At 42.2% G+C, this 13,306-nt stretch overlaps 1 protein-coding gene across 1 annotated transcript in view; it reads left to right on the top strand.

Moving 5' to 3' along the window:
• Positions 1-12,732, top strand: part of rtel1 (regulator of telomere elongation helicase 1) — a 25,195-nt gene extending 12,463 nt beyond the window's left edge. Inside the window, exons 15-33 of the mRNA XM_017477616.3 lie at positions 1-33; positions 317-449; positions 535-648; positions 790-830; positions 962-1,047; positions 1,259-1,336; positions 2,704-2,781; positions 2,890-3,036; positions 4,351-4,466; positions 5,800-5,923; positions 6,018-6,195; positions 7,713-7,867; positions 8,091-8,186; positions 8,507-8,702; positions 9,979-10,116; positions 10,234-10,335; positions 10,455-10,676; positions 10,790-10,912; positions 12,447-12,732. The exon at positions 1-33 is cut by the window's left edge and continues 49 nt beyond it. Coding sequence (XP_017333105.1) covers positions 1-33; positions 317-449; positions 535-648; positions 790-830; positions 962-1,047; positions 1,259-1,336; positions 2,704-2,781; positions 2,890-3,036; positions 4,351-4,466; positions 5,800-5,923; positions 6,018-6,195; positions 7,713-7,867; positions 8,091-8,186; positions 8,507-8,702; positions 9,979-10,116; positions 10,234-10,335; positions 10,455-10,676; positions 10,790-10,912; positions 12,447-12,502 — 2,216 coding nt within the window. The 3' untranslated portion in view covers positions 12,503-12,732. The remainder of the gene's footprint in view (positions 34-316; positions 450-534; positions 649-789; positions 831-961; positions 1,048-1,258; positions 1,337-2,703; positions 2,782-2,889; positions 3,037-4,350; positions 4,467-5,799; positions 5,924-6,017; positions 6,196-7,712; positions 7,868-8,090; positions 8,187-8,506; positions 8,703-9,978; positions 10,117-10,233; positions 10,336-10,454; positions 10,677-10,789; positions 10,913-12,446) is intronic.
• Positions 12,733-13,306: the final 574 nt, after the last annotated feature.

The following is a 13,306-nucleotide window of genomic DNA, read 5'->3' as shown; positions in this document are numbered from 1 at the left end:
ATCTGTGGGCGTCCTCTTCTACAAAGAAACAAGGTATATGCCTTTATTTACTTTATTTCACAGCGAAGATGAAACCAACATGGCACGAACGTGTGATTATTTAGGCGTTTGTGTATAACCTGTAGGCAACTGGACCGTTTTATTGATATATTCCTAACGATTTATCATTACTTAAATTATCAGACATAAACGTAAACTCGATGTAATACAGTATTATAGTAGAAATGACCTGACCCTTATAGTCATGCAATTTTGATCGTTTGTACAAACTTCATCTCTTTTTCGTTTATTTATTTCCTGCGTGTGTGTGTCACAGGCAATGTGCTGAGTTACTGGTGTTTCTCCCCGGGATTCAGCATGCAAGACCTCCTCAGACAGGAAGTGCGCTGCATCATCCTGACTAGTGGCACCCTGTCGCCCCTGTCGTCCTTCACCTGCGAAATGCAGATGTACGTTCTCACACGGTTCTCCTTTTACTTCTATTAAAGCCAGGCAATACAAAGTAGCCCAAGCAACGTCTTCTGTCCTTTACAGCCCCTTTCCCGTGTGTCTGGAGAACCCTCACGTCATTCAGAAGGACCAGATCTTTGTCAGCGTTATTGACAAAGGCCCGGACGGCGTGCAGCTCAGCACAGCCTTCAACAGGAGGTGTGTTTCAGACAGTTTGTCACTTTCAGCTTGCTCGCAGTGGTATTGGGTCAGATTTAACCGTCTGGCATTACCTCTGCGTGTTGCACATTAACCACACTGTGTGTGTGTGTGTGTGTGTGTGTGTGTCTTCCTGTGAAGGTTTCTTCCTGAGAACATGGCATCATTAGGAAACACTATCGGTAAGAGATGAATCTTTAATTAGTTGTTCTAACATTTAGAGGGTCAGGTTTTAATATTTAAAATGAAAGTGCAAATCGCACACGCACACAAACGATGCCCTTTTTTTATATAATGTGCTTGTTATTGACAGTAAATTTGAGTCGAGTGGTTCCTCATGGCCTGCTGGTGTTTTTCCCTTCATATCCGGTGTTGGATAAGACGCTGGAATATTGGAGGGTGAGTCTCCTCTGTGGATACTTCGGCCTGTTCGTTCTAAATAGATATAGGATTTTACAACATTTCTGTAAAATTAGCTGACTTTTACAATAGCACAACATTTTTTATTATTATTGTTGTTCTTATTATTATTAAGAGCTGCAAAAATGGCAGAAAAAAACCTTAAAAGTCAGAGCATACTTTTGTGTTGTTCCTTGTTTGACCCCAACAGTCTAGCGGCCACGCAGACCGCATCGAGTCCATGAAGCCCATGTTTGTGGAACCCAAAGGAAAAGGTACCTTTACAGAGGTAGGTCCCTGCCGGTTCTCATAAGGTCGTAGTATAGATTTGGGGTTTAATGTTCGTACACGTTTCAAATTTTTGTATTCTTGAAACAAACGTGCGCACTCCTGCCGAGCTTCGCATTTTATGAGGTATCCCTCAAAAACCTGACAGAAGTCTTCCTAGCCCCCATCACCCCCCCCCCCCCCCCCCACCAAAATAAATAAATAAATAGATGATCTAATCAACATGTGAATCTGGAATGATTGACAGTCGTGCAGATGTTTTGATTTTTTTCTTGGTTGAAAGATGCGCTGCTGCAGTGCTCTCACGCCCTGGTGAGAACAGTGCTCTCACGCCCTGGTGAGAACAGCGCTCTCACGCCCTGGTGAGAACAGCGCTCTCACGCCCTGGTGAGAAGAGCGCTCTCACGCCCTGGTGAGAACAGCGCTCTCACGCCCTGGTGAGAAGAGCGCTCTCACGCCCTGGTGAGAAGAGCGCTCTCACGCCCTGGTGAGAAGAGCGCTCTCACGCCCTGGTGAGAAGAGCGCTCTCACGCCCTGGTGAGAAGAGCGCTCTCACGCCCTGGTGAGAAGAGCGCTCTCACGCCCTGGTGAGAAGAGCGCTCTCACGCCCTGGTGAGAAGAGTGCTCTCACGCCCTGGTGAGAACAGCGCTCTCACGCCCTGTCATGGTAGGTTTTGAGAACATTAATATGGGAAAGAATATGATTAGGGGCGCCACTGAAAAATTTCGGCCGAAGGTAGTCGGAGATAGCACTTGTCTGGAAAAGAAAATAAACAAAAATTTAATGTGCCAACAACAAAGTGTCAAATCTAACACTTAAAAAGGGCGGCTGTGGGTCAGGTGGTAGAGCGGGTCGTCCACTGATCATACGGTTGGGGGTTCGATTCCCGGCCCACGTGACTCCACATTCCGAAGCGTCCTTGGGCAAGACAGTGAACCCCAAGTTGATCCCGATGGCAAGTTGGCTCCCTTGCATGGCAGCTCTGCTACCACTGGTGTGTGAGTGTGTGTGAATGGGTGAATGTGAACCGGTGTAAAGCGCTTTGGAATCGTTAAGGTTAAAGTGCAGGCTTTAAGTGCAGACCATTTACCATTTAAAAAAACACGAACACGGTCAGTGCGGCCGTGTTCCTACGTACAGTCCAGAATTACAAATCAGATATTTACAGATTTCGATCTGTTTTTTTATTTATTTATTTTATTTTATTTATTTATTTATTTTTGATTTTGTATGAAATACATTTCCCCTTCATTATTGTTCGTTATTGTCATAAATCACCCAAAGCTGGGCTTTTATAGAAGAACATCTGTAATAACCCAGAATACCTGAAATGACTCGGAATTGCTCACGGCCTCCATGTTTTCCAGGTGATTGATGGCTTTTATGACAAGATAAACGACTCCAAGTCAAACGGAGGGAGCTTCTTTGCTGTCTGTAGAGGAAAGGTAGGAGAATGAGAGGTACTGTAGGCATCTTAAATATCGCTGTGTATATATCGTTTCAATGAAAACTCCCTTTTTTTTTTTTCTTTTTTTTTACTGTTTGCTCCCAAGGTGAGTGAAGGGTTGGACTTTGCGGACACCTATGGCCGTGGAGTGATCATCACCGGCCTTCCTTTCCCTCCGAGAATGGACCCCAAGGTGGTGCTGAAGATGCAGTATTTGGATGAGATGTGCAAAAAGAAAACCAGTGGTGTAAAGGTAGCTCCTTCCATTTAAATCATATGGTGGCTCACCTTAGTGTAAATAAAAACGTATATGCACTGTTTGTACTTGTTTTATGCATTAACCTGCCTGTGAGGGATTGTGTTATACATCCAGTACATGTACATGCACTCACTGTCAGTCTGGTATATACTGGCTTGTGTATACGGTCTTTCCAGCTGTTCAGTACACACACACTAAGCAGTCTGTGCCTGTACTGTGTCAAAATCTTAAGCACCCTAATGGTTTTTGAAATAAATTTGGTCGTAGAGGTATATTTTATAAGTCTGTACAAAAAGATTTCCAAACATTACTTTTCCAACAAAAAAATGTTTATATGTCAGTAAAGAAAGCAAGATATTACATAATACGCTAGAAGAAATAGGGCAGATCCTCCAAGATATTTAGAAAAACTTACCATATAAAACTGCACAAAGTCTACCTGAGACCACTGATGCTTTATTTATTTATTTATTTATTTATTTATTTATTTATTTATTTTTAAAGCAAAGGGTTGTCACACCAAATGTTGAGTTTGTTTAGTGTATTACTGCCAGGTTTGGGGAGTAACTGTAATCCATTAAAAAAAAAACCCCCAAAGTAATCAGATTACAGGTATATTCATTTAAAAATTGGGAATACTATCAGGATTAAAAGAAACAAAATCTTTTGCCGTAACACAATATAGACCGCGACTTAATTATAGTCCTCTTTTTCAGATCTTAAAAATTCTTTGTTAGTTTCATTATGACGTGCTGATGCTCTAATACCGCATCATGTGTGCGCGTGTTCGCGTTGCCTTAACCCCTCTCGGTAATTCCCGCCTTCTCGCACGCCGATTGGTCGATTATGAAAGGCTTGCAGCAACTATTGGCAACAAATTCCCGCCTCTTAACCGTTAGCTTTCTCTCAGCGAACACGCGTAGGTGAAGCTCCGTTGTGTTCGGCGTCAAACAGTGACTTGATGATAACAGCAAACGCCAGCTGTCCCGAGTCGAAACGATGCCCGTGTCCATATAAGGTCATGTTTAATTTCATGTTATCACACTGCTTCGTATTACGCGGCCATTCAGATGTGTAAACGATGGCAGAAGGTTCACTCGTGGCATCTGATATTTTATTTATATATGTTTATGTGATGCTAATTTTTTTAAATACATCTTTTTCAGTTGAAAGCATTCATAGTAACACTGTTTTGAACGCTGTTAATGTGTGGGTGTGCGTATTTTGTATTTCTCCAATGCATACCTTTACCAGTGTCCGTGTTCGTCTCCGACATATTCAGTCGAGCTTGTGTGTCTGTGTGTTCAGTATCTCTCCGGGCAGGAGTGGTACAGGCAGCAGGCCTCTCGCGCTGTGAACCAAGCTATCGGAAGAGTGATCCGCCACCGGGACGATTACGGTGCCATCTTTCTTTGTGACTACAGGTTAGAGCTCATCATGCTAACATGCTAATCTTCCATAACCTGCAGTGACAAAAAGAATACTTCCTTATCTTCTACCTTACTCACTGCATCTGTAGTGTATGCGTGATAAAAGAAAAGAACCCTTTCATTTAAAAACCCCTTTATAACGTAAGTCTAGGAGCAATTCTCTTAATGTTGTGCAATTATAAAAATGCACTTTGAAAACTAGTATCCCGACACATCAAACACGCACGCCCAAGATCGACAGGGGAGAAAGGAAAGCCGTCAATCATCAATCATATCAATCATAGCCTCACTTGGAGCGATCAAATATCGTTTTATCCAGTTGTTTAAGATTGTAAGCAGTACTGTCAAAGGTAATTCTGGTTACTGGGAACTGAAGCACTTCTACTGTATGATTCCCGAGCTATGGTGTCTATACTGGTAACAGTCACAGATTCTTATCTATAAAAAGTAGTCCAGTTTCTAAAGCAACGGTCCTTAAGCACGGCTTAATCTGTACGATTTTGGATCCGTACATGATGAAAAGAAATCATTTATAGACATAATGTATAAATTATGGCTAAATCATGTGAAACGGATGTTAAATCCTCGGTGTGAATCTCGCACACACTGTGTGAGGGCAAATAACGCCTGATAAATGCTTGACGGATCTGACAGAGGTTACAATGAATTTCAGCGTGAACGGCTGGTATCCTTTAGGGGTTTAGCGATACCCTCTGATCAGAGTTCGATTCACGATACTGGCTTCACGATTCCATTCGGTTCAGTTCTCAGATCATTTGAATGAAGAACAGTGTTGACTGAAAAGACTGCATTTTTTTTCTTTTTTTTTGGTCCGCATAAAACTATATTTAAAAGTGCTACAAACGAGTTTGATATCGGAAACAGAATGTGCTGTAGGTTCACCATGTCTCGAAAATAAATCGATAAAATTATCATTTCTCCCAAAAATAAACGACGTGTCTGACCTGGGGGACTTTAAAAACGACCGACTGAAACATAAGGAGCTCTGCAGCAGAAATAGAGCTCCAAAGTCGGCTAAAGTGCCCGGTTTCCGTGGCCTCTTTCTCAGGTATGTCGCAGAGGGATGGTATTTAAATGTTACTGAAAAGCTCTTTTTAACTGTTTATAAAATGGTTGCGTAATCGTGTATCGTATAAAATGTGTAGGTCGTTGCATCCGCAGTTATCGGGCTATCACTTCACAAGTGCGGATGATCTCGCAGGATGATCTTCCAGGGTTTCTCAGCAAGACCTGTCTAGTTGATATTTTCCCCCTTTTTTAATGATTTAAACGATTGTTTCTATTTTTTGCTTCGCGCTCACCGTAGGTTCAAGAGTACGGATGTACGACAGCAGCTCCCTTCTTGGGTCAGACCTTATGTTCGAACTCATGAAAACTTCGGCACCGTGGTCCGTGACGCTGCGCAGTTTTTCCGCGTTGCACAAAAGCTTGTGAGTATCACGTTTCAGATGGTCACCGATCGATTATTATTTTTTTTTTTAATTGAATCTTAAACGATACGGGTGGTGGATTCATGTGTTCTAGAGGCCTGTACCAGAGAAGAAGGTGAAAGGTACAAGGTGTGAGAACCAGACAGCTAAAGACACCGGCGAGGGAAGTCCAGCGTGCAGTCGTTCAGCTCCGAGTGCCTGGGAGAGCAGCTCCTCTCTCAAAGCCAAAGTGTTTGACTCTCACGTGCCGAGTCTGAAGAGGAGGAAACTGGGTAAGGTGGCATGTCGGTCATTTCTGGAATAACTGAAAGTAGTTACTCTATATAATTAATATCATACAACAGTTAGTCCTGGTCCACTAATTTACTCGGATGAGCCGCGCTCGCTACGTAAATGCCACGTACAATTCTGTCATTCACAACCATCGCTATAGTAGTGTTAGCGACATCATCAGCAGACGATACGTTTCGCATGGATATAACTTTCAGCTTAAAATAAGAAAGCTCGTAGTTTGAAGATGAAAAGTTAGAAGGGGCGCCATTTTCAGAAGAACCTTTTAACGTAATGTACGAATCAATGTGAGCTAGCCAGCCAGCCGACGTACTATAAAGTGAGCATAGCTTCTTCGAGATCTATTTCCGATATCAGAGCAAAAAAAAAACAACCCCAAAACATTCGCGTCCAAGATGTCACTTACTCCATATTAAATTCTCGTTTATCGTACTGTTGTATGAAAGCGATATCGCACAAGCTGTTCTACTGAATATCAGCATTCAGTGCGACTGCAGTCTTGCTCGTGCTCGTGGAATATCGCTTAAGTACTTTCTCTTTATCGTTATATAGATAATCTATTATATGATAAACAATATCCGGTACTGACGTAGCTGATGTAATCATTTGTCACTTTATGTAGTTTTTTTTCACCACATTTTGAATATTTAAGTTTGTTAATAGTGCAGTATTTAGTACCATATTTTAAAAAAAATAAACAACAACAACAAAAAAAACCAAACAAACACCCACGTATTTCATGTCTACAAAACGTAATTAAACAACATGAAATCAGAGGAAATATTTCAATATATTTTAACATCCAGTCATTACTTGTTACTGTGTGTTAGAATACAGTCGGTCAGTGTTCTGGAATGTAATTTAATCGTGATATTAATGTTGTAAGGTGCGATGGCCCTGCCATGATCAACCTGTACAGTGTTATCATGGTGCACTCTTCCACCAGTGCACAGTATTTCGGTGGTTTATTTTGGGCAACTCTGAGGGCAGCCTCACATAATTTCTATCAGGCGATAGCAATCAGTAGTTACCTGAAAGTCTGGAACAATGGCGGACAAACCTTTCAATTTATCCGCATGATGAAATTGTTACTTAAGAGTCTTTGTGTAAAGAATCTTGTAATTTTGAAAAAAAGACATGGAATAAATCTTATCATATATAGTATGATGGCAATTAAGAGAGGTTTTTATGCAGTTTCGGTTCCTTTTGCGGCCCAAGAAAAGAAGCTCAATTTTTAAATGTAATATTATGAAAATATTGTAAATCATGCAAACGATCTGAATCTTTTATCGGGAATTTATTTTTTTTTCACGTAGAAATGTTTCGTCTCGTTATTTTCGAAGGCGTCGTCGCAGTACGGCGTTTCTACTGTATATTGCGGCCGTCTTGTCTTGTTTGTGCGCACGTTTAGTATTTGTCCAGTGCGGACCATTTACCGACGTCAAATCTCTGTCTCGAAATCCTTTTAACGGACCACACGACGCCGTTGAAACCTAAGACGAGCGCTCGGAGAGAGACGGGACAGCCAGGCTTTGTGTCCAGTATGAGATGGAGATGAGTTCCAGTAAGACGAGACATATGAGCCTGCTCGATGCGCTGGATAAAAGTGACCCTAATCGAGACGAGGACGACGCCCATGTTGGGGAGGAGAAGGTGAGGGGTGTAAAAGAAAAAAAAGAAGAAAAAAAATCCAACCTGGGCAGAATGAACAGTTTAGATATCTTTGTGCTTGCTATGTAGCACTGTAATCTTTGGCTTAAACGTGGATGTGTGGTTGTGTTACAGTTCCCTCATTTTATCGAGGAATGTATTTCATGAAGGACCAGAATGAGAAGCTAAGCATTTTAACATGTTGCATGCTTTTTTGTTTATGCAGGCCAGCCGTTTATCCACATTATCTCTACAGCACGATAAGCGCATGGATGACGAATCGAAGGGAGGGAAACGCAAAATCAGAGTCGTGCAAGACCGGGTATCTGATTTTATTTTTGACTGGGCTACGCCTGTCTTTCATATATACAGTGCCCTCTACTAATATTGGCACCCTTGGTAAATATGGGCAAAGTTTGTGTATTTTTTTTGAGCAAAAGGTTAAACAATAAAGAGAATTTTTCACAGCCTTCTTTGCTCATATTTACCAAGGGTGCCAATATTAGTGGAGGGCAGTGTATATGTAATACGTTTTTTTTTTGTTTGTTTGTTTTTTTTGGAAGATATTCCAAACAGAAACAGTTTTTGTCCATATTCATTTATCTGCATCATGCTAAAATCTTGCATGACTGATTCTTTCAGAAACCCGTAGACTGCAGTGCAGCGTGTAAAGGCAAGGCCTTTATGCTGGAGCTGAAGAAAAGTTTAAGTCAGGAGAGCTTCACACAGATCATGTATGCGCTTCAGGTGTACAAGGCCACAGATAACCTCGATGACCTTGTGGCGAAAGCAGCAGACCTTCTCATACAAGACCCCAACACACACATCCTGCTGAGAGGTGTGTGTGTATGTGTGAGAGAGAGAGGGAGAGAGTGTGTGTGTGCGAGCGAGAGTGCAGTCAAAATCATGGAGTAGTAGAATAAACAGAAGTCCAGGGCATTATGAAAAATTTTATATTAGCTGAGTGGAATCTCCATTCCCCACGGAATTCTGACCAATCCCACCCATTCCCCATGGAATTCTGACCAATAACACCCCCCACACACATTGAATTCTGACCAATCCCACCCGCTCCCCAAGGAATCCTGACCAATAACATCCATTCCCCATGGAATTCTGACCAATACCCCCCCCAACATTGAATTCTGACCAATCCCACCCGCTCCCCATGGAATTCTGACCAATCCCACCCGCTCCCCATGGAATTCTGACCAATCCCACCCATTCCCCATGGAATTCTGACCAATAACACCCATTCCCCATGGAATTCTGACCAATAACACCCATTCCCCATGGAATTCTGACCAATAACACCCATTCCCCATGGAATTCTGACCAATACCCCCCCCCAAACTTTGAATTCTGACCAATCCCACCTGCTCCCCATGGAATTCCGACCAATCCCCCCCCCCCCCCCCCCCCCCCAACAACATTGAATTCTGACCAACCCCACCCGCTCCCCATGGTATTCTGACCAATCCCACCCATTCCCCATGGAATTGTGAACAATCCCCCCCCCCCCCCCCCCCCCAACATTGAACTCTGACCAATCCCACCCGCTCCCCATGGAATTCTGACCAATAACCCCCCCCGCATCCCCTCTCCCATTTAATTCGGACCAATAGCCCACCCCAATATTGAATTCTGACCAATCCTACCCGCTCCCCAAGGAATTCTCACCAATCCCACTTCTACACGTCTTGGCTTTATTTGTACCCGCTCATGATATTTTTATGAACTTGTCTCCACACCCCCCTCCCCCCCAATATAAACAAAAATTGGTTCTTTGAACTATAGTGATCCTGATCCCAGTCCCAATGCACACCTCTAAACCCACATGTATGGAGTTCTTCTGAGGGACATGCATTATTTGGTTATTTATGCTTGACATTTTCCCCACCATTTGCATATGCTCTTCCAAAAATCATTCTCATCTCGCAGGCATTTCGACATTTCAAGCGAAATTGTATTTTTCCCAAGCCGTTATTAAAATCAGGTTCAGCACTAGTACACAAACCAAAAAAAGCACATGTATGGCACAAAATGCAAACATTTAAGTGGTCAGAAAGTTTGCGAACCCTGCTCTGCTGTGTCTGCCCGGACGTTCTCCTTAGGAATCTACCAGTTTGTTCGGCCGCACCACAAGATGCAGTTTGATGAGAAATGTCGGCTCCTTACCGGCAAAGGCTGCGGTTACAAACCTGAGCACTCGCTCTCTCGGGAGGAGAGACGATTACTCATGGAGCAAACAGGTAACATCTGATCCGCATTTGCACGTCACCTAAATACCTCTCATTTTAAACCAGAGACAGAACAACTAGTCAGAGATGGTTTTATATTAAGAAAATACATGCGATGTGTTCTTCCAGCCAAAGTGGAGACTTCTGAAGTGTGCACAAGCACACAACTAGAGTCGAGCAAGCAGCTCAATCAAGGCGGATCTCATTTGGGAACGCGTCATATGAGTGGAAGTAAGTATACTTCTAAAGCTTCCCCCCCCCCCCCCCTACTTGAGTCATTTGAAATATCTGAGAATATAAAAATCGCATAGTATTTACTCAGTGTTGTTGTTTTTTTATCTTATTTACAGTGGATGCAGGTGTGAAGGACCAAAAGCCAGAACAGTCATGCAAAGAGAGTCAGCTTAGTGCTTCCCTGCTGTCTGATATAAAAAAGGCTATTGGTGCTGAGAAGACGAATCAGCTTTTTGTAGCGTTGCAAATGTACAAGAAAACCGATGATTACGAACAGATGGTGTCAACAGTTGTGGGGTTGCTGACCGAGCGAGACGAAGACATTATTCTTCTAAAACGTGAGTAGAACACATCAAGGAAAGCCTTTCGGCGTTTATTTTGCTTTTTTTAATATATGTATATTATTTTTATATATAAATGTATGTATATAATTGTGTTAATATTTCTGTAGGGTTAACAATGTTCATTCCAGCTCACCATCGCGAGCAGTTCTCGGAGATGTTAAGAGCCTTGACTGGGAGCGTTTCAGAGATTTGCCAGGATTCAGATGAGATTTCAAGTCCCCCGATTACAGGTACATTTTAAAACATGCACGTTAAATATTTCCTTTTTGTCATTTTGCCTCTGTAGACCACCACGGTGGATTTGAAATGAAGCGATCAAGATGTGATTGAAGTGTAGGCGTTCAGCTTTAACTCAAGAGGTATAAGAAAAATATTGCATTCGTCGTCCCTCCATTTCCACAGGCTGGAAAGTAATTGGAGAATTGACCGATGAGCAGTTTCATGGCCAGGTGTGGCCTGTTTCCTCGTTATTTCATTACAAATTAAGGAGATAAAAGGTCTGGAGTTGATTGGGAACTCTCAACATGCGGTTGATGCGAGTGAAGGAGGCCATCATTAGGCTGATGAAAATGCTATCAGCGAGAGAGAGCAGAAACTTTCGGAGTGGCCTAATCAACGATTTTGGTACATTAAAAAAAAAAAAAAGATGGAATGCACTGTTGAGCTCAGCAACAGCAAAAGACATGAAAGATCATGGAAGATATCTAAAGTGGATTTTCATACAGATCTTTCCTCGCTGAAGGAAAAAGCCCTTCACAACATCTGGCCAAGTCAAGAACAATGTGGAGGACGTAGGAGTGTCATCAAAGTCTACAATCAAGAGACGCCTTCATGAATGCGAATACAGATGGTTTACTTCAAGATGCAAACCACTGGTAACACTCAAGAACAGAAAGGTCAGATTAAAAACGCACGCCCAGTTCTGGAATTCTTAGAACAGATGAAACCAAGATGAACTTGTAGCAGAATGATGGGAAGAGAAGAGTATGGAGAAGGAAAGGAAGGGCTCATGATCCAAAGCATTCCACATCATCTGTCGAACGAGTGGAGGAAGTGTACTGCGAAACTGACGGACAGCGCTTCAGCGTACAGATATTGACCCGGAACATACCGCAAAAGATTTTCTTAAGGCAAAGAAATGAAATGTTCGAGTGATGGCCGAGTCAGTCAGCTCACCTCAACCCAATTGAGCATGCGTTTTTAATTACCGGAAACAAAACCGAAGGCAGAAAGACCCACAAACAAGCAGCAACTGAAGGCGGCTGCAGTAAAGACCTGGCAACGCATCTCAAGGGAGGAAACTCGGCATTCGCTGACGTCCATGGGTTCCAGACTTCACGCAGTCTTTGACTGCAAAGGATTTGCATCCAAGTATTAAAAATAATCCTGACATTTAGAATTGTTAGTTCGTTCGATTACTTTTGAGCCTGTGAAAATGGAGGGACTCCATGGCTGTAAATTGGCTGTAATTCCTCAACGGTTAATGCAATATATTTATTGTTAAACCCCCTTCAGTCACACAGTGATTGCTTCAATTCCAATCCGTCGCAGTGGTGTATAGAGGCAAAAGTACGAAAACCGTCGCTGTCCAAATACTTTTGGACCTGACGTTGTATGCGCGTATATATTTATCACACACACACACACCGTATAAGCACTTAGTAAGTACTGCATAAGCACGAAGCAGAAACTGAACGTTCTTATTTTTATAATGTAAGTACAGTTTGGCAGTGATGTGCCTCTTAATGTTCTGTTTCTTCATAGTTTCACAGCTCCATGCAGGAAAATCACAAAGCAAGATATCTTCCTTCTTCTCCTGACCTGGGAAATCCTACAAGCTGCTACTCCGTTTACGTGGGATCGTTTTCTTTAAAGCAGAGGAAGATGAAGCAGAGCAGTCCGCTCTTCACTTGGACCACGTTTGACATTTTTTCAGGAACACGGCTAAAACAGAATAAAATTCCTGATTGTGCTTTTACGACTGTATTGTAATGCACACTATTGTGGTGTTATTTTTCAAAGTTAAATTAAAATATTTAGTTATTTCTGACTCCTTGAGCCGTGTGAGGTGTACCGTCCCACTGAATCAAAAATTCTAATGGCTTTGTACTTTTCACTTTGCGTTAAGAAAATGTAATAATGAGCACGGTTCGTGTAAGTCCATTTGGAAAATAGACATGTATTTAATTATGTATATACATACGTACATACATGGCTAATGATATCATCGATTGGCAGTTTGGGTGTCTGTGCCCAGTGCAGCCTCAGATTACTGTTCTTGGCTGATTGGTGTACGACCTGATGTGGCCTTCTACTCTTATAGTCCACCTGCCTGATGATTCGGGGTGTTTTGTGTTCTGAGATGCTTTTCTGCTCACTACGTTTGTAAAGAGTGATTATTTGAGTTACCGTAGCCTTCCTGTCAATTTGAACAAACCTGGCCATACATGCTAGACTAGACATGGAGACACAAGGAAGATCTGTACAGTGCCAAGTTTATAAGATGTCATTTTAATGCTGACAGTTTTACATGAGATCTTGCATTAAAAACAAAGAAGTAAATGAAGCAGACACAATAGCAATTATACAACATAAGAGTACAAAGGAAATAAATAAATAAATAA

This window comes from Ictalurus punctatus, chromosome 10 (genome assembly GCF_001660625.3).
Source record: "Ictalurus punctatus breed USDA103 chromosome 10, Coco_2.0, whole genome shotgun sequence".
Lineage (NCBI taxonomy): Eukaryota > Metazoa > Chordata > Actinopteri > Siluriformes > Ictaluridae > Ictalurus > Ictalurus punctatus.
The sequence above is the reverse complement of the archived record's forward strand: the minus strand, read 5'-3'. Positions and strand labels throughout refer to the sequence as shown.